The 27,721-nt window shown below is 43.5% G+C and overlaps 1 protein-coding gene across 1 annotated transcript in view; it reads right to left on the bottom strand.

Annotated features, from left to right (window-relative positions):
• SLC12A2 (solute carrier family 12 member 2) overlaps positions 1-27,721 on the bottom strand; it is a 394,678-nt gene that overhangs the window by 189,311 nt on the left and 177,646 nt on the right. The window contains exon 11 of the mRNA XM_086961116.1: positions 1,812-1,919. Within this exon, the coding sequence (XP_086817242.1) occupies positions 1,812-1,919 (108 nt within the window). The remainder of the gene's footprint in view (positions 1-1,811; positions 1,920-27,721) is intronic.

Below are 27,721 nucleotides of genomic sequence, written 5' to 3'. Positions count from 1 at the left end.
TATCGAGGGTTGCACAGTGTGTCCGGAGCCCACTGAAGGGATAAAATTGAATAGTAATCGGGTCTTCAAAATACGGCACACACGGACCCTACTGAGGGAATGAATTTAAACTACAGCTCCCAGCACACCTCACTGGGGAGAGTGTGCCCTGGATGAAATAAAGCGCAGCTGTGGTTCCAAACCGTCACGTGATGCCTTGACCCCAAGAAGAAGAAGCAGGAGCTTCGAAACGCGTCGGGGAAGACTAAGGAAATCCAGCACATTGTGCAGCCTTGAAATAAATAGGTTTGTTAACCTCACCAGCGGAGTGGCGTCCTTTTGTTCAGAGGCACTCGGAATTATATATATATATATATATATATATATATATATATATATATATATATATATATATATATATATATATATATATATATATATATATATCATGGACACTGAGTTGGGAAGATTTGGAAATCAAATTATGTTTCTCTGAAGTAGCACAGGCTGTTTGACACCTTTATTGACTGTACATCAGTCAGGCAAAAAAAAAAAAAAAAAACAAAAAAAACACAAGAACTGTCTAAGTCTTCCGCTGTTCTTCATTCAACCAACATGCTATTATATTCATGTTAAACAACTCATTGCCACATTTGCATGTGGAAGACTGAACCACCTCTCCTGCCCAGCCCTTATCTGGGTGAACTTCACCATTACAGAGCCTGGCAAAAATCCTTCTTTAAAACCGCCTAGAATTCAAATAACCACCATGTGTACAACAATTTTTTACTTTTTCTCTTGGATCAATTCATTTCCATGTTTTTTTTCCAAAAAACATCCTTCGACTTTGCAACATAACTCCAGTAATCAATAAAATTCCATCTTGTTTTCACTCTTCAGTTCTGCTTGCGAGTTTGCCAACCTTAACTCTTAATTTAGTGACACCTTCCATTATATTACAAACACAAATAATGGTGGATTAACAAGACCATGCCTAATTAATGAGTCTCTTACAACTATGAGTGCAAATGCTATTCTGTCCCTATCCAACAAGATTTAAAAATAATTTTCATTTAATTGATTTATGACAGCAATTCAAGATTAAAACTAGTTTGCAGGTGACCTCAAATGTTTTACAAGCAGTTGGCAACTAGGCTATTTCAGGTTGAGAGCGGTTATGGGGCGATGTAGTACCTCAGACTAAACAAATACACGTTACCTCTGCTACTGAAACTTTGCCCATTTTCTATGTATTACCCTTTCCAATCATAGACTGACTCTTTGATGGTTAATAGCCTGTGCTGAAGCATCCAAACAAAATATTCATACATACATATTTTCCTGCTCAAGGTCAAGCACACAGCTGCAAAAAGTTTAATATGAAAGAAGCTAGTCTCCACGAGAAAAACAAATAGATCTGTGGAGCCATGCATTATAACACTAGGATTACGTATAAAGTTGCCTTGTGCAGCGCTATGTGTATCTGCAGAGCTACTTGAAGGTACTATTAATTCGGATCTAGTAGAAACTTACTTTAAATAATTTACTGTTTTGATTAAGGTTGCCAAGCAGACTGCAATGTAAGCAGCAGCAGCAACAGCTATTAGGATTAAACCGGAGGCAGCATCATAAACTAAGTATCGCTCATTCGAGACCCAATGCACACGCCCCATTTACTCCACGACAAAACAAACATGAAAATGTAAATAAAACCTTCCTTATTTAAAAAAAATATTTAAAATAACACGTTAGATTTATTGAGATACCATTGCCTATATAAAATGTTCTCAATTACATTTACATAAAAATGGAAGCGGTTGCAACGAACATACCTGGAAGACTTTGGGAGCGCTGACTAAAGATGCCAATGCAGAGGAAAGCGTGGCTGAAAATATGCCAGCAGAAATCAGGGGTGCAAACCCTGACACCATGCTCATTACCTGCAAAAAAAACAAAACTGAAAATAAGGTAACAAGGTTTATTAAATTATTTTTAACTAAACATATATCCAGTTCTTCAGTAGTTTTTCCTGAAATACACCACATTGTAGCAAATCCTTTTCGGTGTCTTAATAGAATTCCCACCAAGTACTAAGATAAATAATAATGAAGAAATGTATTTGGGGCAGTCTTTCTATATATTAGGAAAAGGGGCACTTGCATCCTTAAAGTAGGTCTGACGCAGCCTTTACTAACTTAAATGAGATACATTATTCTGTAAAACGTCATTCATGATTTGCAACAATGTTCTATAGAACGCATAACGTAAAATTCTCACTGTATTATATTCTGGATTAACAAACCACCAACATGTATGAAGCCTCTAATTGAACAAGCATGTATTCATTCTCTCCCTCTCCTCTCCACCCCAAAAAACGTATTGGAAGGCGGTCTGTAAAGGCCTTCCTTCACTCTGGACTATAACATTAGTCAATACAGAATGTGGGGTAGGTTGTTGGGCTAATGTGCCTGATGGGGGTACTACACTGATCAATTTCAAACGAGAGATAAGAACGGGTTTGAGCCACTGAGTGATATGGTGCCTGTAACCAGGGTCGGATTGGGATCACAATTCGGCCTGGGCACTGACGAAAAAAGTGGCCCACATTCAAGAGGCGTGGCCCATATTTAAGGGGCGTGGCCCACATTCAAACACTATTTGCACAGACAAGGAATGAAAGTTGGAGGATACTGTTCTTGCACAGGACACAGGGCAAAGGTGCCAATGGCCTACATGCTGAGCAACTAAAAAAAATAGCAAGGCCCCTTTCTGTCACAAAATTATTCCAGCCCTCCAGCACAGGAGCACCTGAAAAGCAGCAAAGCCCCTGCTATTACTAACCTACTTAGCCCTCCCCAGACCTTCAGCTCAGGAGCACATGAACAGGTAAGGCCCCTGCAATTAGTAAATTAATCAGTCCTCCAGGCCTTCGGAAAATGTCCTGGCAGGGGAGCACAAAACCCAAGGTAGCCAGGTAGCCAGGGGGGAGGCTGAGGTGAAGCTGGTGCATGGGAAGTGCCTTCCCAGTGTGTTCTGGCAGTTTGAGTGTTTGCCATTTACCGTAGTATTACCCTTGTACCTGTGTATGGTACCCTTTTGTAACTTGCACATGTCACTTTTCTCTGGTATCACACTGTATGCAACCTCTCACTTTTGTTTGCTTTAGATACTTGCACAAGTGACACCATTGCCTACGTAACGTTTCTTCTTGTGCTGGAGTGTCTGCCATTTATTGCAGTATTATACCTCTACTTGTACTTTGTACGCTTTTGTAACCTGCACACATATCACTTTTTCCTCTTGTAATGTACCGATTGCTACCTCATGTATTTTGGTTGCTCACTATTGATTCATGTAACTTAATGTTTGCTTTTGTAATTTGTCCATTTGTAATTTTTCTCCTCATGTATTATTGCTGTTCCTAGTGTGAAGCGCTCTGACACCTTCGGGTAAAGTCCGCGCTATATAAAATCGCGTAAATAAATAAATAAAATAAAAAAATTCCAAACATCACCAGGCCCCCACAGCAAGACCCATTCTTCCTTGCCCACTATGCCCTGAATGTGAAGGGCTAAGGGCGAGGTGTTAAGACTAACACCGTTTCTGAGCTGCATGGGCGCCAGGGGGCCGAGGTGCAAATGGCTCAAAGGCCTGAGAAACACCTGGCCCCCAGGGAGGCCGATTATTGCAAACAATCACCCCTCCCCAGCCCAGCCTCAGCTTGATTGCTTGGCAGGGTAGGGGTGAAGGAGAGCCCACAGCTGACAATCGCTGTCTGGCCGCACAGCGATCTCCGTGCACTCTGTGGGCCGTTTTTTTTCTCCCCTTTCCTAGTCCACTCTCTGTGGACTGGGACAGGGGAGAAAAAAAACGGCCCACAGAGGGCACTGAGGCACCGGCCCATTCCCGAATGCCCGCCTTGCCAATCCGCCCCTGCCTGTAACACTGATCAACAAGTTTGATCTTTACACAAGTTAAAAACATACAAAAAGTATGAACAGAGAATGCCACCACACCGGGAGCTACTATACTGGTGAAATACTGCTGCAGACCACCACCACCACCACGACGTGCAGGTTACAACTGGTAAAAACAGGTAAGTCCATCAATTGTGCAAAGGCTAGATCTATGCTAGGTAATTTGGATATCCACAGAGGCCAACGTTACACACTGTGAACTTAAAGAAAACATTTAATGTCAGTGGCTATCCTGAAAATGTGGCATAGATCCTACATTCAAAAATCAAAAAGCAGCAACCCAGGGTTAGAGCATATGCCTCTTGCCGGAATCCATTCAGGGTCCATAAGGGACACTGGGGCTCAGCGGTAGGCAAGGCAGTTTAAAAGCAGTACCAAGCCTTGAGATGTCACAAGGGTGGCCGATTGCATGACTTTTTGTGTGTTGAAATATTTTTATTTTGTTTTGTACATGAAACAAAACGTCAAACAAGGCATGAATACACAATGCAGAAGGATTATCCATCCACAATGGACTTATTTGGCAGTTAAACAAGTAAAATTTTGTAAGTGGAACCGTAGATGGGCTTGAACAGCCAGGGCGCACATGGGGAAAAGTTCCCAGTTACAATGTTCGTGGTTATCAACAACAAAGACATATTTCATCTTTCAAGGCTCCTCCCCCGATCTTCCAGGTAACAATTCCCCTCCCTCCTCTTCCCCCATCCACCTCCAGATCATAGCATTTTATCCACGATGCCCAAATCTTCAGAAATTTCAAAGGGCAGCCCCATGCCTTATAAGTCACTTGATTCGCAGTCATATACAGATCAAGACTTGCCTTCCATTCGTTAGTGTAGGTAGTTGTTCGGCGCTCCAGTCTCTAGCTATATCCCGTTTGAACACTACCTACCCCAAATGGGCTAATACAAGTTTACGTCGTGGGATGTCCACATCCGTCGGGATTCCCAGGAGGAGAACTTGTGGTTCCAGCTCTATTTGGGCTTCCAGTAGGTTGATAAGCTCTCCCACAATTCTTCCCCAGTAGGCCTGGATCTAGCTGCATTCCCAAGGGGTATGTATGAATGTTCCGCATTCTACGCAGCATCTCAGACAGTCTAGGGTTTCAGTTACCCCTATTTTGTGCAACCTTGTTCTATCAAAATACGTTTGATGCAGGATTTTATATTGGATGAGACGTAACCGAAGTTTAGTTGCCACTTCACGAGGATGCATGAGAGCGACCTCCCAGTCTATATCGTTCAGCACACCCGTAGTCCTTCCCCATTTTGCTCGAAGTGGACCCAATTTGTCAGGCAGGTTATTGAGTAACGTTTTATAGGTAAATAATATGGCTTTGGCAGGGATCTCCTCCTGTAGGAGTCGACCTTCTAATGGGGCATATTCCGGTAGTGTCTCCCCCTCCAACCCCTCCACAATACAGGCATGTTTCAAACGGAGGTATGCCTATGCCTGAGTGTTGTGGAGCTGGTATCTGGCTTGGAGGGTGGCGAAAGAGGCCAACTCACCATTTTCCAGGACGACCCCTATTTTGGAAATGCCAATTAGGTCCCATTGCCTAAAGCTTTCCAATCTCAATTAGCCTATTCCCTTCCCACAAGGGGGTCTCTGCGGTGCATTTTTGGTCCCACTTAATTTGCCATTCGTCACTTTTCTATGCCTCGAATGTCCTCTGGGTCGCCGGTAGCAGGTGGCTACCTCCCTTACCTCCATAGATATAGTGAAGGAGTGTGTGTTCCCTAAACTGTAGCCTTTCCAGCCTATGTCGAGTGATCCCCAGGTGTGTGAATCCATTTATTGATGACAATGAGGTGGGATGCTCTATATTGTTGAACATCGTGTCTGGAATCTTACTATAAGTGTTTTGCAGCACGTAGAGCAACTGAGGAAGTGTAATCATTTTATACATGGCAGCCTTCCCCATAATAGTTAAGGGAAGTCTCCTCCACCTCTGAACTTCTTGAAAATTTAAGAAGTCCAGTCTAATATTACGCGCTAGACTAGCTGCCACATCCGTGGTAATGTAGAGGCCAAGATAGGTAAATCCCTCTGTTGACCAGCGCAAACAACTAGAGTATGTCTGGCGCTCCATCACCCTCCCCCCCGCCGCCCCCCCCCCCCCCCCCCACCACCACCACCACCCCACTGGGTACAGTGCACATTTACTCCAGTTGATCCTATAGCCCACCTGACGCCCATAGTTCTCAAAAATCTGTAGGATTTGAGGAAGCGTCTTTGGATTTGTCACATACAATAGAATGTTGTCCGCATATAAAGATATGCTTTCTTCATCTAGCAGTCGAGCTTCATTTTTATTATTATTATTATTATTACATTTCTTATATAGCGCCAGAATCGACCCCCGAAGGGGTATCTCCGCGCTTGCCTTGGGAACCCGTCCTGGTTTTTCCCTGTGAGATAGCCCCTACAGGGCATCCCCAAGGTGAAAGCCAGGCATCCCGCCGCGGGAGGGCCGTTGTGGAGATTAAGCAAGCTTAATGCCCATTTTTTATCGAGTCCGTGGACATTTGAGCTCAACACCCTGCCGCGTCAGGAATTGAACCCTGGTCCCGGGACTGACCTCTGCTTCAGGGTCTGCCTGCTCTAACCAGTGAGCCACACTTCTCCACCCTTCTCATCTACAAACCACCCAACCCCGGGTAGGCTCCGATGACCCACAGGTTCCAGAATAAGAGCAAACAGTGGGGGGGAAAGGAGATAGTTCAGGGCTCCGAAAGAGCTCCGTTAACCCGGACCCTAGCTTCGGGCTCAGCATATAACAGTGCCGCCCATTCCCTAAATCCAAGGCCAAATTCGAATTTCTCCGGGGTGTGGCTCATGAAAGGCCAATGGATGGTGTCAAACACCTTCTCAGCGTCAAGGGAGAGTAGCAGGTGGGCCCCCTCTTGGTCTCGGACAGCAGCCATCCAGTTGGCCACCCTTCGGAGGCTGTAGCGAGTGGCTTGTTTCAGCATGAAGCCGGATTGATCGCCGTGTATCAGAGAGGTAAAGACAGTTAAGAGGTGTGTTGCAAGGATAGTGGCCAGTATTTTGGTTTCTATATTTAATAGCGAGATGGGACAATAAGACCCACACTCATCCGTGGGTTTCCCCGCTTTGAGTATCACCACCACCATCGCCATTCTAATGTCTGGAGGGTGTATTCCATTTTCTTTGAACGTCTCAAACATCTTAAGCATATATGGGGCCAGTATAGCACTTTGTGTTTTAGCAAATTCCCCTGGAAGACTGTTAGGGCCTTGGGTTTTCCCCGCTTTCAGTCACCAATGGCCTCTGTTACTTCTTCCAGTGTAATATCGTCCTAGAGCCTATCCCTCTCATCCGGTGCGAGGCAAGGACGTTCAATACCTTCAAGTTCCTGGGCTATTTGTGCCTCACTTGTTTGTGTCTGTGCTGCATTAATTGCTGTGTAGTATCTGGCGAAGGTATGGGTATGGTTATAACTCCGGCCTTTTTCCCTGATAAGACGTAAACCACCTCAACTCTTGTTCCTTCCTGCCCAACCATTCCAGCAGTCTACTAGCCCTATCCCCAGTCTCATACAGTCGGTGTTGAACTGCGAGCCGATATACCCACGTCTCTTTGGTAACCAGTGCCTGATATTCCCTTTTAGTAATGTCGATTTGGCAGAGGGCATGTGTGCACATTGCACGACTTCTTGGCCCAATTTCTGTAAATGGTCTTCTATGGGCTGCCAGGGGAAACCCCTCACAAGGGCAGTCAACATCGTTTGGTTGTTCCTCTTGCTGGTAAAACAGCGTCCTTCTCTTGAACAGTCTCTCCTGCTGCAGGACCATGTGCTCACTCTTCCTCCAAGTAGATAGACAGGTGTCTGGTTCAAGGCAGCTTCATCTGGTCGCACAGCAGTCAGACTACTCTGCAGAGAGCTCCCTTTAATGGGGATGAGGAATTTGGAACTGTAAATGGGGAGATTCACTTTGGATCCCTCTTTTTTTTCCAACACATTTTCCAGACAAGGGATGTGGACCCAATGTCTGGTTCTGAAACCTTAGTTTGAGACTGTTCCCTTTCAAATTTCATTGCTCTTCAGATAAAAGTGTTTATGCAAGATGGTGGGTCTCGCAGCAGGTGGCAAGGGGCCTGGCTCCAAGCAAGAGTATACAAAACAAAGGCAGAATAAAGAGTGAGATCTCTGCACCTGAATGTCAGCCTTCCTGAAGCTGTAAGAAGGACCTGACAAAAGCACAGGTCCGCCAAACAACTTCCTCACCTTACACAACAAACTCATTTTAGCTCTATCATATACATCTGGCAGTGATCAGGAAGAATTAATTAGGAGCCATTGGCTCACAAGGTCCTCACAATTTCTAAAGAGAACCCAAGCTCAATTTTACGAGAGTTCAGTGTCTGTTTTTCAACCCTTCAGTCATAGGAATGCAGGCAATAGACTTAGTGTCTGGAAAATTGAGCTCACCTCAATTTTGTACAAAAAAAAAAAAAAACACACACACACACAACCGGCAAGGGCTTTCCAAAATGGAATTCCCCAAAAGCCTCCATTACTTTGGTTCACTAACTCATACAATGTATGGACCATGCAAAACATGGTTGCACAGTCACTCGCATCCTCCCATCTTGCGCCATGATAACCCAGTGACAACTAAAATGGATTAAATCCGTCCAATTACTTGATCTAACACCACACTCACATGATTTATACTTGCAGTACATACACACACTCCATGCTTGACGATTTTGGGGGTTCACATAATAGTGGAACTTTACACAATAGGCATCAGTGGACCACAAAGACAAAGGTCTGGTCACACTAAACAACAGAACACGGTAAACATTCACCATTGCTTTATGTGATATACTCAGTGAAGAGACAGTGGGCCAAAATCCACAATGATGGTATGCTAAGTAAACTCGTCCAGGTCAAAGGTCATGTTCTGGACCTAGTAATACCAGGAACAGGCAAAGGCCTCTATGCACAAACTAGATTAGCATGTTGGCAGTCACACAAAATGTCAGAAGAAAACAAGTTACTTACCTGTAACTTTGGTTCCCCAGTATTGGTAACTTTCATAGATTCCCATGCTTTGTATCATTTCCCGTCGTCGGAATGGGAGCCTCTGTAAATAAAAAAATACCATAGTAGTAAGCACAAAAGTGAAAAAAAGGCCTAGGACTCATCTCATTTTGTAGCTTATCCACCTCTTTTTGTAAAAGAGACCAAATTCTTGCAATAGCCAATCAGAGCAGCCTCACCACATAGAACCTTCCTGAGAGAGCCTCGGATTTTCATAGCCATTGTGGAACAGCAACAATCTTTGTACAATAAGGCTGAGCTTTCCCAGGGGAGGAGGGTGGGCGCATGGGAATCTTTCAAAGTTACCAATACTGGGGAACCAAAGTTACAGGTAAGTAACTTGTTTTCTTGCACCAGTATTGGAACTTTCATAGATTCCCATGCTTTGTATCAGAGTAACTAGCAGTAAACATAAGGCATATTTTGTCACCTGTATATCTGCAAACACAAACATTATTCTGATAAGAAAAACAGATATACCTACATAGATATATATTATATATGTAAATAGATATCACAAAGTAGAAACAAACACAAGTGATACAATATATGCAATACAGGAAGAAGGGATAGTAAGGAAAGCTCACCGTCTCATTGAAAAAGGTTCCTCAAAACTGCTTGACCCACTGCTGCATCCTCTCTCACAGAAGAATCCAAGCAGTAGTTCCGAGTGAAGGTGTGGATACTGCTCCACGTCGCCGCTCTACAGAGGTCCTTGATTGGGTCTCCTGAGAATAGAGCCACAGATGAAGCCATCCATCTTGTGGAATGAGCACAAACTGTTCGTTCAAGTTGCTTGCCTGCCTCTCGATGGCAAAAGTGGATTGCATTCGATATCCAGCGCGAAATACAGGGTTTTGAAATTGGACATCCTTTCCGCGGAGCACTGTAAGACAAAAAGCTGGGAAGATTTCCTGAATTGCTTTGTCCGCTCCAAGTAAAATTTTAGACATCTATGAACGTCTAAAGAATGTAACGCCCTCTCTGCTGGCGTAGAGGGCCGTGGGAAGAAGGACTTTAAGATCACAGGCTCATTCAGATATAACTGATGGGACCTTTGGAATAACTTTCGGATTTGTCCGCAGGATGAGAACATTTTTGAATTGCAGAAAAGATTCTACAATCGTGAATGCCTGAAGCTCACTAACTCTTCTAGCCGATGTCAAAGCTAAGAGAAGAGCAAGTTTCCATTAAACAACTTTATATCCGCCCTGTGAATAGGCTCAAACGGAGCTTTCATCAGGTGTGATAGAACCAAATTAAGGTGCCAGGCCGGTGGTGGAGGCCGGACTCGAGGAAAAACTCTGAACAAGCCCTTCAGAAATTGTTTAACAATTCTTGCAGACCAAAGGGAAGGACCTGATGACGTGCGTCTAAATCTGGAAATGGCCGCCAGATGAACGTTCACGGAAGAATGAGCCAATCCAGACTTGTCAGGATGCAAGGTAAAAGTTGGTGCGGTGCCGAAGTGTATGGGTGTATATCTTGTCTCCGACACCAAAGGCAGAACCTTTTCCACTTCGCCCGATAAGTCTTATTTGTACTTGGCGCACGGGCCTGAGCCAGAATGTCTCTACATTCCCCTGGGAGATTTAAATTCTGGAACTCTCTGTATTCAGGAGCCACGCTGTCAATTGGAGTGAGTTCAGATCCGGATGCAGTACTTGTCCGTGAGCCATGGTCAATAGTGACTGAACAGGCCGCAGGAGAATCGGGTGGTATTGGGAGAGGAGAAGAAGTTCTGTGTACCAGAATTGCCGGGGCCACGACGGTGCAATCAAAATTATCCTGCACATTTCCACTTTGAGTTTTCTGATCAGTCTCGGGATTAGTGGAATTGGTGGAAAGGCGTTGACAAATGCGCGGTACCAAGCTATCAAAAGTGCATTCCCCAAGGATCCTTGATGGTGATCCCTTCTTGCGTAGCCCTGGCATTTGGCGTTCTGCGGTGTCGCAAAAAGATCGATGGTTGGGGTCCCCCAACATCAAAATATTTCCTCGAGAATGGTCTGAACCAATTCCCACTCGTGGCTGATTGACCTCTGGTGACAAAGCATCGCTGTGGAATTGAGTGCCCCCGCGAGATGTTCCGCTGATAGCATGATCTTGTGTTGGATCACCCAGTTCCAAATTTTCTGAGCTTCCTTCGAAAGGGTACAGGATCTTGTCCCGCCCTGCTCGTTTATGTAGTGCATGGCCGTGGTGTTGTCCGTACGAACCAGCACTGTACGGTTCTGGATCCTTGAAAGGAAAGCCTGCAAGGCTAGACAAATAGCCATCAGTTCTAGCAGATTGATGTGGAATCTTCATTGGACTGCGCTCCAATGACCACTGACTTTCAGTTCTTGTAGAACCGCCCCCCAACCCTCCATGGAGGCATCTGTTGTCGGCACCATGGGAGATGGAGGAAGCTGGAATGTCAAACCCACTGAGATGTTTTCTTTTACCAACCACCAGCTGCTTGCTTCCTTCATCACTGGTGTTACCACGATTTTGTTGAAGGAGCCTGTCGCCTGACGCCATTGCAGGTCTAGGTTCTCCTGCAGTGGACGCATGCGAAGCCTGCAGTGCGGAATCAATGGTATGCAGGATGATATCGATCCAAGAAGGGATTTGTACCGACGGACCGACAGACTTCCTTGTTTGCAGGAGGCGAGCCGACAGTATAAGCTTGCTTTCTGACGGAAAAGCCTTGCAACAATCTGTATTTAGGATTGCACCCAAAAACTTTGTCTTTTTGGATGGCCCCAGTATTGATTTCTCCCTGTTGAGCCGAAGACCCAGCTGCTTGAAAAGTTGACTGCAGCTTGTGACCGCTTTGGAAGCTTCTTGGAACGAAGGAGCCTTTACTAGCCTATCGTCCAGGTATGGAAAGACAACTTTAGGAGATAGGTGTTGAGCTCTCGAAGATCTAGTATCGGACGCCACTTCTCCTTTGTCTTGTGAACCAGGAAGAACCTGGAATAAAACCCCTTCCTCTTTAAGGAGTAAGGTACATGCTCTATTGCCCCCTTGATGACGAGTTGGTGGGCTTCGAGACGAAGAAGACCAAGATGTTTGGGCGTGGTGGCGTCTGGAACTCTTGTTGGAGGAAGATGTTGGAACTCCAAAGTGTGTCCTTCCTTGATGATATTTAGAACCCACTGGTCTGATATGACCTTCCAGCTGCATAGACAACGGGCAATCCTGCCCCCCACTAGTGTTAACGAAGGGACCGGAACAGTAGAAAGAGCCACCGGGCCGCTATTGTCGTTTAGAGTTGTCTCTGCCCTGTCGCCCCATACGTCCTCTCGACGGCTGGCGAGATAAATAGGCCGATTGACCTTGCCGGTGTGAATATTGGGGCTTGTACGATTGAGTAGGTTGTGAATAGGAAGAGTAGCGCCGTTGGTTGCCGCCTCTGTACGATGAGAAGCCTCTTCCTCTTGCACCCTTGAAAAGGACTGAGATAGGTCAAAGTTCCTAAGGACTTGACCGTGTCCGTATACTTTTTTATGTCTTGCAAGGTATCATCCACGTGATCCCAAACAGTTCCCCATCATAAGGTAAGTCCAAAATTTTGTTTTGTACTTCCTGGCGAAACCATGTGGCTCGCAGCCAGCCCTGGCGCTGCAAAACTGCTGAGTCTGCCAGCGCTCGGAAGGCCGTTGTCACTATATCCATAGCGCAGTCTTTTACCTTTGAAGAGGCACCCTCACCTTCCATCAAGATCTTTTTGACCTCATCCTACGACCCATCTGGAAGTTCTTCTACAAATTGAGACAGGTCACACCACATCTGGCGATCATATCTCCCCAGGATAGCCAGAGCATTTGCCGCTCCAACGAGGAGGCTGGCCATTGTAGAGAACCTCTTCCCCACATTATCTAGACGCCTCCCTTCCTTATCCGATGGTGTTGTCAGCGGCGTTGATGGTTTCTTTGATTTACTCTGCGCCGCCTGGGAGATGACAGTCTGGCTTTGGCTGACCAGTGAGGCATGCCCTCTGGCGCTTTCTTCTCCAGCTGGGGAAGAACCGGGAGGACAGTCGCTGGATTCTGCATGGCTTTGAGGCCCTCTGACCAAGCATGTTCTATGATGGGGATAGAACGAACCGACTTCCTGTATGGCTCTTTGAAGTTGTTTAAAAAACAGTCAGTTTGAACCGTTGAAATGGGCAGACCAAACCTCTTAGCCGCTCTTTCCATGAGATTATGAAAACCTCCAATGTCTGCTGGAGGAGAACTTGCGGTATCCGGCACTTGGACATCTGGATCCTGAAGACCATCAATATTCCAGTCTCTATCTGGATCCTGGTCAGGGTCAACCTGCTGCTCTTCCTCGGATGAGACATCATCTTGGATATGAACCACCTCTTGAGGAGCTTCCCTGGGCTCTGGTTCGCGTACCCTTGAAGGCAACGGTGTTTCCGCCACTGCCTGCGGTGCCGGAATATAGGGTGAAGGACGACGTACTTGTTGTCTCTCCGGCTGAGATGGGAACCTCCTCCTATAATCTTGTAACATTAATTGTAAGTCCGAGATAAGAGAGGACGGCATCGCCACCATGTCCTGGTGTGGCCCTTGTTGAGAACTCTCTGGGTGAACACACACGAGGTCTCTCTTCATAAGTGTTCTGCTGCATATAGTGGTGCTCTTCCACCTCGCCATTGTCCGAACTGGACCCCTGGCATTTGACCTGCAGGTCTGATGGGCTATAAGCCGGCCCGTAAGGACCTTCATCCTCTTCTTCAGAGTCGTCGTCCAAATCAATGATGAAGGTAAAGATGTGACACGCCGTGGAGACGTAATTTCCAGAGTAATATGCCTCTTTTTGATAGAGATACAGAGGACTGGAGTAGTCTATGACGTCGTTGACCGAGTCGTCGATGGTAGACGTCTCGTCGACGATGTCGTAGACTGAGTCGTCAACGAAGAGACTGCGCTAGTCGAAGGTAAGATGACACGTCGACGAAGGTTGGATCGTCGACGGTGTCGTCGACGAGCTAGTCGTCATGATCATGGCAGCTGTCGGCGTAGTCGTCGTTCTGGTGGTCGTCATTGCCGTAGACACTAGCCTCGTCGTCATAGTCAACGTGGATGATTTAAGCTTAGTCGACGAACAAGAAGCAGGCACTGTAAACGTAGACGACTGTTTAGATGCCGTCGACGTAACCATAGTCGACGAGGTTATTTTCAGAGACAAGTCTTTCCTGACAGGAATCGTCGACGTACCTGTAGTTTTCACCGTCGACGGATGCGGTTTTTTGTCTAAAGCAGTGTCCTGAGGAGCAGTAGAAGGTTTTTTGCCATTCTTTCCTTTTTCTGAAGGCAGAGAAGACCCAGAGACTACCTTCTTAGCTTTCTTTGCTGCCTGTGACTCCCCAAACTGTCCCTGCCTCTCCTTTTCACCGCAGTGATGAGATTTTAGGGAAGCAGGCCTATCAGACCAATCAATCAGAGGTCCCAAGCAAGGCCTTAACAGGGGGCTCAGAAGACGTAAGAGGGGGGGGGGGGAGACCTACCCCTCTTTGATCTTCAAGGACGCAGAATAAGAGCCCTCACTGTCAGAAGACAAACCTCCCTCTCGAGTCTTCATCTTCTGTAACCAGGTCAGAAGACTGCCTTCTCTGTCCCTCAAGGTTTTAGTGGAGAAGGTCCTGCAAATCCTGCACTCTGTGGCCTTGTGGTCCGGGTACAAACAATATATGCAATCTTGATATTTGTCCTCCACAAACAGCCTCTTCTTCGAACAGGTAGCACAAGCTCTAAACAGAGCCTTCTTTTCTTTGTCAGACATAGTGAAAAAACTGGAGTAAATTTGAGTTAAAGTGAAGAAAATTGAGCAGAGCTCAATGGAGACTCCCTAGCACAAAGTGGGGTAGAAAATCCGAGGCTCCCTCAGGAAGGTTCTATTTGGTGAGGCTGCTCTGATTGGTTATTGCAAGAATTTGGTCTCTTTTACAAAAAGAGGTGGATAAGCTACAAAATGAGAAGAGGCCTAGGCCTTTTTTTCACTTTTGTGCTTACTACTATGGTATTTTTTTTACCGAGGCTCCCATTCCGACGACGGGGAATGATACAAAGCATGGGAATCTATGAAAGTTCCAATACTGGGGCAACAAACAGTTGGGCACTCAGTGCGGTTACAAAGCCGTTTACCATGTATAGGACATACTCAGTCCCAACATCCCTACTCCACAATTATTCTCCTGGATTAATAGACCCAGATCTTGTTGCACTTAAGCCCTGCTTGTCAGACTGAATTTGAAGACACTAACTACTATTGGGTCAAAGAGTATTCAGCATGTGACACGTAACAATCTATTAAGTATGCAGTCCACAATGTGGGTCAATGTTCAAGAGTAAAATTATCAAGACACCAGCCAGTAACAAGGAATTGTTTAAATGTTTAGTGTAAGATGTATTTTTTCCATCTGGTTTTCAAGTTAATGTGAATTGCTCTACTACAGTAACTCTCATGTCCTCTTAGAGATTGTTTCCTTTTTCCTCACACAGTACCTTCATTGATTTAACTGGCAGCTACTGAAATAGCATCTAGAAAAGGACAGAACAAAATAATCTCACATTCAATCAATAGAAAGCATTTACAGTCCAAGAGGAAACTTATGCTTGAAAGGATACCAGCAGGGTCTAATGTTGGAATAGATATAAACTAGAGTCCGTTCACAGGAGAGTGCACAATACCTGACTAATCCTGGTGCACCGAAAAGGGTATCATTAAGAAATGCAAATTTATCAGCATTAATTAAAATAACAGCAAATGTTGAATTGGAATTTGTACTGCATGTGCACTTCTAGACATCATCCTGCAAATCTAGTTTGGAAGTGCAGTTACAATATTTTGATCTCAGCTTGAAATTTATCAAGACATTTTCAATAACTACATACTTGTTTATAGGCACTATAACTTGTAAATACGCTCAGTTCCCCCCCCCCCCCCTCCCTCCCCAACTGCACGGATGCCTGCAAAGGGAACGCTGTCTTAAGGCGCCCGCTTTTATAAAACACCGAGGCCACCTCCTAATTAACAACAATGGCGGACGCATTTTTTCTGCGCTTTAGGCCGGCTTGCACAAATTCCCTCACCCTTCCTCCAGTGCCCCTCTTCATATTGGAACAAAGCCTGTGAAAGATGGTACGTGGATGTGGCTTATGCTTAGCGGTAACGCCCAGGCCTATAGCAGGCACCTCTTTCTTTTCTTTAGTTTTACACTTGCACACCACGAGCCGCTCCTTAAAGCTCCATTTGCTTTCATCTCCCCGCTTCGCATAAAGAGTCCTTCCCCCACTCGGCACAAACACAACCTTTCCCTTAATGAGGCGGCAACGCCTCTTCAATACTCACTCCTCCGCTGCATTTGTTGCTCTGCCCGAAATCATCCCTCCGCCCCCGCAATGGCATAAATCCATCTCCACTTTGTAAGTACACAGGCGGTTAATTAACCACATTCGATCGGCGTTAAAGTCTTTCCTGCTCTAGAGTGTGACAGCGCTTTACATGAGCACCCATTGCATTACAGACACATTACATTTTTTGGCACAGGAGATTGGGGGATTTACCTTAAATTACAGAATGTGAAAACCACCCGCATTTAGGCTACATCCGAAGGCTGGCCTCTGCTTTCCTATTACTCCCTTTTCCTCCTACACTCCTAAACACGTCTCTTACTATTTCTCACCTCCCAGGTCCTGCCCTCCACTCTGGTTTCTCCCTCTTCCTTCCTCCGGTCCACAGCACCTTAGGTGAACTTTTAACCCTTTCCGTCAGTGTGTGGGGGTGCCACCCCTCTCCCAACACTTTAGCAGTTTTATTTAGGGCAAACTTGACCCGCAGGTATGACCGCGCTTTACATGAGCACCTGCTGCATTACGGGTACATTTATTTTTCAGGCACAGGAGATTGAGAGAGCTTTACAGGAGCACCTGTTGCATTACAGAGGCATTTATTTTTCAGGCACGCGAGATTGAGGGATTTGCCTTAAATCACAGGATGCCCGAGCCTCCAGCCATTAGACTACAACCGAAGACTAGTCTCTACTATCCTTTCCCTCTCTTTCCTCCTAAACTCAAACCTGCAATCAGTGCGTAAACATGCACTTTGTACTTCTAGTCCTTGCTTACGAGAAGCAAGGCCAGCAGAAAAAGAGGCAAAGTTACTGCCAGCCTTGCTTTTCGTAAGCTAGGACTAAAAGTATAAAGTGCATATCAATGCACCGCTTGCAGGTTCCTAAAACACAAATAAAACGCATTGTAAATTTACAATGCAAATAGCTCAAATTTATGCGAGCCCTATTGCATTGCAAATGCTTGTTTTTTCAACCTCGGGAGCTGGGGAAGAGCTTCCTCAGCTGCTGAAATGAGAAAATCTGCTAATTTCACTTTCACTGCCTATGGGCTCCTAGAGATCTCAGCCCCTTCCCCCGAGCGTGTAGGCAGATGGGAGAGGAACCATTGGAAATGGGACCCTTCTCCCTAGTGAATCCGTGCTTGGGGATGGCTGCAGGAGGGCTATCCCCAAGCAGAGATCCATCCACTAGACACCAGGGAGGGGCAATTGCTTCCCCCAAATGAATGTGACCCAATCAGTCACAAAGCACACTAGACACAAGGGATTTTTGTTCCCCCCTTTTTAACTTAGGGGTTGGGCTGCCCTAAATAGGCATTATATAACGCCCCCACTAGTTCATAAAATTGGCAGTTTTTCTTTCAATAAATGCAGACTATCGGATAATTGATTGCTTGATTTCATGTAAAGCATCTACATAGTTAACTATTGCTGGGAATAATTTATTATGACTTTCTGGCATAAGCACGCCAATTTAAACAAAGGGTGAAGTTAATGCATATGGAAGGACTGACCTGTTAATCTTATGTTTTTGTCATTTTAATTATACTTCGGAAGAACTTCTGAATATAAGAGTTTGTCTTTGGAGTATACCTATAATCCGGTCTATAAGTTGTACAAAGTTGTTGCTATTCATTACTTGTTTACTTAACCTTTTACCCCATCGATGCCCCTACACTAATCACACTCCCATAAGAATAGATTTAAAAACAAAGCATTTAGGCCCAATATAAATTGTCCGGGCAATAACGGGGAAAAGGAAAGCAGCGGAGACAATAATGAGAAGGAAAAAGATAGCAAGGACCCATAAACAGGCTAAATCTGCAGCAGAGAACTGTACTTTAGCAGCTATTGATGATCTAATAGATGAGGTAGAAAATATGTTGTCTAATGGTAAAGAAGAACCCAGTACTAAGGGAAAAAGTAAAATCTCATCCTGCTATAGTAGAAGGGACAAAGTGATTACTGTAAGACCAAACAGCCCAACTATTATTGTCCACCAAGCTCATAATAAGACAACTTTACAACCACCAACTACACCTCCGTCAAATACAGGATCCAGTCCTTCTAAGATAACCTCACTTAGACCGGATAACACAGATAGGAACCAGGGAAGCCCTGTACATAAAGAGATCCTAAATATAGAGTGTTCTAATACATATTTACACCTAGCAAATAACCCGGAGGAAATACAAATAGAATCAATAAATGAAAAAAAGGGTAATAGACAATCCATACCTAACCGGAGTTCAGTGGAGGCTCAAACAGTCACCTGATACCCATACACTTGTGTTGGATCTTTGCACAAAATTAAATGCAGGCCATGAAGAGGTCCTGGTACTTAAAAGGATGATGAAGGTATTAACACCACATTTAGACGTCGGTAGCTGATACCAATGTATTGGAGGATAGAGAACATACAGAGAGGAAATCTCCCTCACCAAGGCGGAGAATACTTTAACTAGAATGTCATCTAGAGCAACACCCTTCAAATCAAGCTTTAAAATCAGAGTAAAAATAAGTAACACTCGATCCCCCATTCAGCTCAAGGCACCATGCGACTAACATACATGACCACTCTAGATTTCCCCCATTGCAGCAATAGGTGCTACCTACAAATACATACCCAGAAAATCAACTCACAAATAGGCCGTACAAGCTACCCAGGGAATAGGATGGGAGTAAAGGGGTCCCCAATGGAAGCAGGAACTCTACCAGGCAACTCACCATTCGACCCTGGGGAAACCAAACCCTTATGTGTTTCTTACCAATGTTCCAAGATTAAAGCTGGGTACTAGGGAAGATAAGGACTCCCTCATAAACAAAGTAACACATTAGATTAGAACTAAACGGCAGTGCCTCTCTGTAATAAGATCCGATATAAAAAATGCTGAACAGATACAGCAAGATGAGGGGTATATGGATGATGTAAAATTGACATTTTACTCAAACTATCGCTGATAATTTAATAACTATAAACCTACAAACTCATTCTTCCTTTAACTCCAAAATCTGCTTTAGGCCGATTAAAACCTGTATAGACAGATGTAACTTTGTCACACAAGCTACGAAAGGGCAAAACAATCTTGAAGCCGTAGATTGACAACCAGGAGGCAAAATTGTATCCCACAGTGGGGGGGGGCTATATCGTGTCCAATGGCTAGGAATTAAGATGCAATTGAATTGGATGACCAACTTAGTTCGGATGTATATCATGAAGGGTACAACCTTCATGGAAGTCAGGTAACTAATGCTCTTGAGTCAGAAGGGCTTAAATGCAACTATTTTTGACCATTCTGTCAATAAGCCAACATACCCAACACCAGAATGTGTGATGATTGTTTCCTGGAACATAGCTGGGCTTCCAAAAAAGCTCAAGATCCTGATTGGTAGGGTTATATTGATAATTTAGATTTTTGTCTTTTTCAAGAGACTTGGGTGAGGGAGCCACTAGATAAAGAATGATAAAGAACGTTCAGTATAGAGGCCCACAAATCAAATAGAGGAAGGCCATCAGGTGGTCTTCTAATCTGGATAAAAAAAAAAAATCATAAATGCAACTATAGAAATTGTACCCACCGATTCAAATGATATTCTGGGCTTAAAATTAAAGTTTCTAAATAAGTCTTGGATGGATTTTTCTAATATATACAAAAGACCAAGTTAGCCTACGAAAGAATCACCATTAATACAGCACTTGGAAGAAGTCCTTGACTCCATCAAATCAATATATAGTTTGGGGCGACTAACTGCTGCTATGAACCTTTGTCGGGATTAGATACCATTTTCGAAGAAAAACATCTAGCAATGGGGATCCAGCTTCTTAGGGCAGAAAAGACGATAGGGTGTTCTGTCTCTGAAATGCAACTATTTAACTCCACCATAGAGAAAGGCCTAAGGTCTTGTAATGGCAGATCCCCCTTCAGATCTTGAATGCTTAAATACCTTTGAGGGGTTATTCCACATCCGGTATAGATTATATTGTGATAAGTGTAGCCCATTGGGCCGATGTACATGAGTTTAAAGTTGATGATAGAAGAGAAAGTGACCATTTCCTACTGTATAGATCTCACAGGAAAATGTTTTCTGCTACATTCATCAAAACAGTCTGAACAGAGTACAGAAGTATACTGCCCATAGTGAGTAACAGGAGGGCAGTAAAATGGCCATCTACACTGGAACAAGTAGAACCTCTCCCTTTTATATACAATATTTTTTAGTGATCTCTTAACACCTTTTTTAGAATCATGTCCTGAAGTCATACCTATAAGCACAGATCCATCAGAAGCTGGTAGAAAATATAAAACGTTACCAAACTAAATCCCAGACTGGGAAGACTAATCATAGGAATAAAATGTGGTTGTCCAATCCATGGTTCAAAATAGAATGTGCTGTGGCCAAACAACGCCTGATCAGGGCCTTACAAACCAAATATAGTCCTGATTAGACATGAAAGAAATGTATACAATAAAACCCTGAAAATTGCCCATAGAAATTAGGAAGATGCTACTTGGGAGGACCTGATAATAGCTTCAAAGGCCGGTGACAAGTCCCTGTTCTGGTGGATTATTGCCCATGGTAGTAAAGTAGCTAATCCAGTCCAAGACTAATTTAGATCCTTGCACATGGCAAATACATTTTGCTAATTTATATGCCCCCCCAATCGCAATGGTCAGATTCCTCAGGTAGTATCGAGGGGCTCTTGACCTCAACTGAGATTGTACCATTACACTTCAGCATAGAAGAGACCACACTTGCAATAGCTGCTATCAAGTCATCTAAAACCCCAGGTCCCTATAAGATGCCAAGGGACCTTTCTAAACATGCACCAGAGGTGTGGGCCCCATACATAAATCTCTTATGCCATGCAATTGCTAGAGGGCAGCCCATTCCAGAATCCTGGAAGGGCACAGAGATAGTCCTGATACATAAGAAGGGTAGTAGGGACGATACCGCTAACTACAGACCTATTAGTCTGATAGACATAATGCAAAAGGTTTATGTCAAGCAAATCCTAGATGACCTAAATGACGACTGGATGAATGAAAAGGATGTACTTTCCCCATGCCAAGCAGGTTTTAGAAGGAAAACCATTACGATAGATCAAGTGTTTAGGCTTGTAACTATAGCCTGGAAATATACTAAGTTGAGATCTGGCCACAAGAGATTAGTCCAGCTGATAAGACTTCCGGAGGCCAATTTTGCAAAAGTCTGTTGGGGCAAAGGGGGAGAACTCACAGACGAGATACCAGTTAAGAGAGGTATGCGCCAGGGTTGCGTCCTGGCGCCATCTCAGCTTCTTTTATAGGTTAGTGAAATGTTCCAGCTCCTCCAAAAATCCCAAAATGATTCCCCAAAACTAAGAGGAACTCACATCTTTGGGTTAACATTTGCAGACACAATCTTTTTGTCTCAAACCCCAAAGGGCCTTTCAAAATCTTTTAAACATGCTTGATGAATATTGCAAGTCAAAAGGCTTGGGAATAAACCCAGTTAAAACTAAATATATGTCCATAAGACCTCATAAATGTTTCAAAAATAATATAATGCTGAATGGAGTGATTCTAGAGCGTGTTCAATAAATCAAAATCTATCTTATTGCTAAACTCCGCACCAGTCAAAGAAACGTTATGCAACTATGCCAAAGGCTTTTACTCCAGCCTTGGAAGTTTAGAAGTCTAGGGCCCAAACTGCTGCTTTGTATGGTTCAGAGTGGGGGGTGCAATCCATCTCCCCTTTAATTGTGGGAGAAAAGAAGGTGTTAAGAAGGTTAATTGTCCTTCCCCAAAATACACCTGTATGATCTGGCTATGAAACTACCCAAACATAAAGCGATGTGGATGACTTTGTCAACCTTGGTCAGAATCTGGACCACCGAGGAATTACAAACCTACAGACAAACATTGAGTGAACTAATGACACTTTACATTCATGTTACTTTTCCTTGGCTGGCTCATATCCGTAAATGGCTTTTTGATTTAGGCCTGAGCAGATTCTGGGAAAACCAGAGCATGCATGCGGACGCTGGACTCAAAGCGGGAATTTAAAACCGTTTATTGGAATTTTATTTGGCACAGAGTCACTTTAATTTGCACATCAGGAACCCTCACAACCCAATTTCCTGATGTTTAAAACAACTCCTTGTTTTGAGCCATTTTTAGATTAAATTGAACCCCAACTGCCAAAGATATTATATCTGAAATCCAGATATGGCTTTCTCCAGATAAAGGCTTTCACATACAAATGGGGAACGTCGCAGGATGGGGAAAAAGATTGCAAGTGTACCCTATGCCATTTAGGAACCAAGAAGGATATCGCACATGCCTTATTTTTCTGCCCTGCATACGTAAATGGCAGAAGAAAATGGATAAAACTTTTGGGCAGGAGTTTGAGTGTTAGAAAATACATCGATATGTTGCGTATATTAAAAACTGATAGCTCCAAGCTCACTGTGTTTGGTGTCAGTAGATTTTTACTGGCTATTCATTTTATGAGGGGGAAGAAATGGCTTACATTTTTAATATACCACTTTTATTGGGGTTGACCCTTGATTTTTGCGATTAGGTATTAGGATGCTTAAAATGTGCACTCTTGGATACAATTTTTTTTACAGTCACTGTTAAATTGTATTCTTCAATATCATTGAAGCACTTTTAGTATTTCCGAATCATTTATCGTCAAAGAAGCCTCAATGAATTTGCACTTCACACTTGGTGGAATATATCACTAAAAAATTGTAAATAGGGAATCATGTCTTCGCCACAGAATTAACTGAAGACCTGAATAGTGTAAATATAGTGCACTGTTTAAAAATTGTGTTGGTGCCAACTGTAAATAGGATTAATATACTATACTGTAAATAATAAGGAGATTAATGTACTGAATCTGCTTTTAACAATGTTTTTCAGTATTTTAATTATGCTTTGTTGATTCTGTGAATCGAACAGAGATTCTTGATTGAAAGATGGGTGTGGGCTGACTGCGCGTGGACTGCCGCTTGGCAGGCGCTGCACGTGGACTTCTGCTTGGCTGGCGGTTCTGCCTGCATGGTGATCCCACATATAAATTTAACTTTAAAAGAACCACATCTCCCATTTAAGGTTTACAAGGAATGCAGGGTAAGAACATTTGGGGCTTCCCCGGGTGTTAAGTTTACAGAAATGTCTGGGTTTGATAGGTTTCCCTAGATGGCGCCAAAGCCCAGGACCAAAAGGGCAGATGACTCCCCCCACAAAACAATGTCTTTTAGTGAATATTTTTGAAGTCTCCACAGTACGTTTTGGGTCATTTCCTGTGGTGGGCACTAGGTCCACCCAGACAAGGGAGGTACCATTTTTTATAGGGAGACTTAGCAGAATGCTGGGTGGTTGGAATTTTGTGGCTCTCCAGAGATTCCAGAACTTTCCATCACAGAAATGTGATGAAAATGTGCGAATATATATATATATATATATATATATATATATATATATATATATATATATATATATATATATATATATATATATTTTTTTTTTTTAAAGTTTGAGGTTCGCAAGAGATTCTGGGTAAGAATCTGGTAAGAACCACACAAGTCGCCCATTTTGGATTCCCCTGGGTGCCTGGTTTTCAAAAATGTACAGGTTTGACCGGTTTCCCTACATGCCAGCTCAGCTAGGGTCCAAATTCCATAGGTAGGCACATTGCAAAAAAGGGTACGTTTTCTGTGGGAAAAATTATGTATCCATGTTGAATGGGCAGTTTACCGTCGAAGGAATTGGCCTATCCACACAAGTGAGGTACCATTTTTATCAGAAGACTTTGGGGGAATGCTGGGGGGTAGACATTTGTGGCTTCCCACAGATTTCAGACCTTTCCATCACAAAATTCTGGAGGAAAATGTGTCCAACAAATTGAGGTTTGCACTGGATTTTGGTAACAGAATCTGGCGAGAGCCACATGTCACCCAATCCTGGATTCCCCTGGGTGTCTAGTTTTAAAATATGTGCACATTTGCTAGGTTTCTCTAAGTGCCTGTTGAGCTAGTGCTCAAAATCCACAGCTAGGTACATTACAAAAAAAAAAAAAAGGAGTCCGTTTTCAGTAGAAAAATGTGATGAGTCTACTTTGCCTTTCGACCAATTTCCTGTTGCAGGTACCAGGCCTACCCACACAAGTGAGGAACCGTTTTTAATTGGGAGACTTATGGGAACACAGAATAGTAGAACAAGTGTTATTACCAGTTGTCTTTCTAAGCATTTCTGCCTTCCAAAGCGGTGTAAAAACACTTTGAAAAATATCCCCCCCACCCAAATCACATGCTAGTATGGCTACCCACAAATCCAGAGATGTGCAAATAACCACTTCTTCTGAACTCCATATCTTGTTCCCATTTTGGAAATACATAGGTTTCCTGGATACCCATTTTTCACTCTTTATATTTTACAAAATTAATTGCTGTATACCCGGTACACAATGAAAAACCACTACGGTGTCGCTCTGTTATTTGCTCTGGATACCTCGGGTTCTAGGTAAACCTACAAGCCCGATATATACCCACAGCCAGAAGGGTCCACGGATGCAACAGTATAGCATAGTTAGAAGAAGTTACAGGTGAAAATGGAGGCACAAATTGCTGTTTTTTTTCAACTCAATTCCAATATTTTTTTTCTCAACTGTCATTTTCTAAAGGAAAACCTCGAAGGATCGACACAAATGACCCCATGCTGAATTCAGAACTTGGTCTTCTTTTCATAAATAAATAGCTTTCCGGGATCAATTATTGGTTTCCCATTTCTACCACTCACTGGAAGGAGGCTGAAAAACACAAACATAGGAAAAATAGGCTATGTCCCAGTAAAATGCCAAAACTGTAGAAAATGTTCGTTTTCTGACAAATGTCTGCCTGTTCCTGAATGCTGGGAAGATGGTGATTTTAGCACCACAAATTATTAGTCGATACCATTTGTAGGGGATAAATAGATGCAGTCTTCGCAAGCATGGTTATCCCCATTTTTCCAAGAAAAAACTAAATGTAGCTGTATTTTGCCTAATTTCTCGGTCCCCTCTAAGGGAATCCACAAACCCTAGGTACATTTCGAATCCTCAGGATGCTGAAATAAAAGGACGAAAATTTGGCATCGATACTTTATGTGGACAAAAAGGTATGGGACACCCCAAATAGCCCAAAAAATGTGTGGCACGGGGAGGCTTGGCAGCAACGGGGTTAATAGTTGTAGAGAGCACTACCAATTATATAGGCTTTGCTAAAATCCACCAAAACAATAGCTTAAAGCTACATTAACGTGCGAAAGACACGGAGAAAGGTTCAATTGCATGCAATTCCACTATTACAATAACAGCTATTTGTTCATACGAATATCAGTAACAGAACACTGCACTTCTCTGCAACCTCACAACTGCCTCACCTTTCTAATTCAGTGAGTAAAAACATTTGCTCCATCCAAACAATACACTAGTCTGAATAAAGGGCAGCTCCAACTGTAGGCTTGAAATACTTCTTTGTCCTAAGTCTTATGACTATTTAAAACAAATTTCTAAAATCAGATCAGTTTCAACTTTCTGAATGCTTGCAGTTGTACTAAATAGATTACACAAAGTATAAATGTAATCAAGCAATTTCAAATAGATTGGGAGCCAAAGATTTCAAAGGGATTCAGAGAGTGAACCAGTGGCCAATTTACTGACTCGTCTCAAACAGCATACATTGGTTCTAATCTTTCTTCACTTGTTAAAAACTGCATAATACTGGGTAAATCAATTATATCCCTTTGCCCCTAACTGGACTATACAAATGACACCCATTCTCTGGGTGGTCATATCTAAAGGTGAGCAGTTTCAGAGTTTCTGGTAATGGTCGAGAAAATAAGACAAAAAGAATTACAGTGAGGACATGGTGAAGTAAAAACAGCACCAATCATGCATAAGAGTGTTTTACAACCTCAATGTACATATATTACTTGGGGCCTGGACATAATGTAAACCTAGAGTGGTTCCTGTATTCAGCCTTTGTGAAGTTGACATTTTCCAGACTCGCTACAAGAAAAAAAAAACTACTTCTCTGATATTTTGAACAGGCGAAAACAAACTGAATTCCATAGGTAAGGATTATCTGCTTGCATTAAGAAAGACACACATGCTTCCAGTTAACCTTGCATAGTCGGTAGGCATTTAACCCTGGAGTTCTGGCTCTGAGCTTGTGTGAGATTCCCTAACGTGGTTCCGACTAAAAAGGTGGATATATATTTTTTGGTGACTGTATTGTCTTCCCTATTTGATGATCATGGTATTAGTTATAGTCTTCGTTAGATGAAATTAGATAAAGGCGCAGTAAGTGCATCAGGTACATCCCTATATGTGGTTTAAAATGCACCGCTGCTAATGTACCGATTAGGATCAATCTCATCCCCTTTTCTCCCTGCCTCTTACAAGCCAAGCAGCGTTTCCTAGCAACTGAACTGCACTTGGTAAACATGTGTACTCTTTCAAATGGCATCAACTTTTGGCCGTAGTCTGCAACTCCTAGGGCACCCATTGGAGCAAGGTTAAGTAATGAGATGAGAAGTTCCATCCTGCCACGGCTACAAGCAGCTCGAAATTGTGATCCTGGTATTTTGGAAAGGTGATGTGCTGCAGAGGACTGATCTACAACCTTTTTCGGCCAAATCCTACAAAAGCTGGTACACCAGAAAGGAGCTTAATTCATAGTGCTACCTAAAGCATTAGTGTTAATCGTTTTTGGTCGAAATAATCTCCAGTTTGTTTATTTGATGGCATTGCACGTAAAATGCATTTGGGGCAGATTTGGATCAGTTTCACTCTGTTCTACATGCCCCATCCGACCATGTAGTGCTTCCTAGCAATGGGGTTTGACTTGGTAAACGTGTACTGGGTTCAAATTGGGCCTAACTTTCGGCCTGTCACTCAAAGGGTTACCATTGGAGCCAGGTAACCAGATTGTTCGGAATAAGGTTCCCATTAGATCTACTTTACATGTAGGGCTTTCCCTCTTACTTGAACATATCCTTTATTTCAATCCCCTAAAAGTTGAAAAGTTAAGGGTGCTGCATATTAGTGCCTGGAAAGGGCGCAAGGCCAGAAACTGCCGCTACTTCCAGATCACCAGGTAAGCACCAACTCACCTAGCTACAATCCTTAGAGTGTGAATTGCAGATACAGGACTTCTGGGGATTCTAACTCTGGGCATTTGCCATATACTTTCCAGTGCCACTCCTAGCTACAAATAACCTACTGAGCTCCAAGATCCCATCACGCGAGGTCAAGCCGGCCAATAGATCATCTAGACAGACAGCTACCCCAGATACAACTCCAGTTCCAAAGAGAC

Source organism: Lissotriton vulgaris, chromosome 3_1, assembly GCF_964263255.1.
Source record: "Lissotriton vulgaris chromosome 3_1, aLisVul1.2, whole genome shotgun sequence".
NCBI lineage: Eukaryota > Metazoa > Chordata > Amphibia > Caudata > Salamandridae > Lissotriton > Lissotriton vulgaris.
The sequence above is the reverse complement of the archived record's forward strand: the minus strand, read 5'-3'. Positions and strand labels throughout refer to the sequence as shown.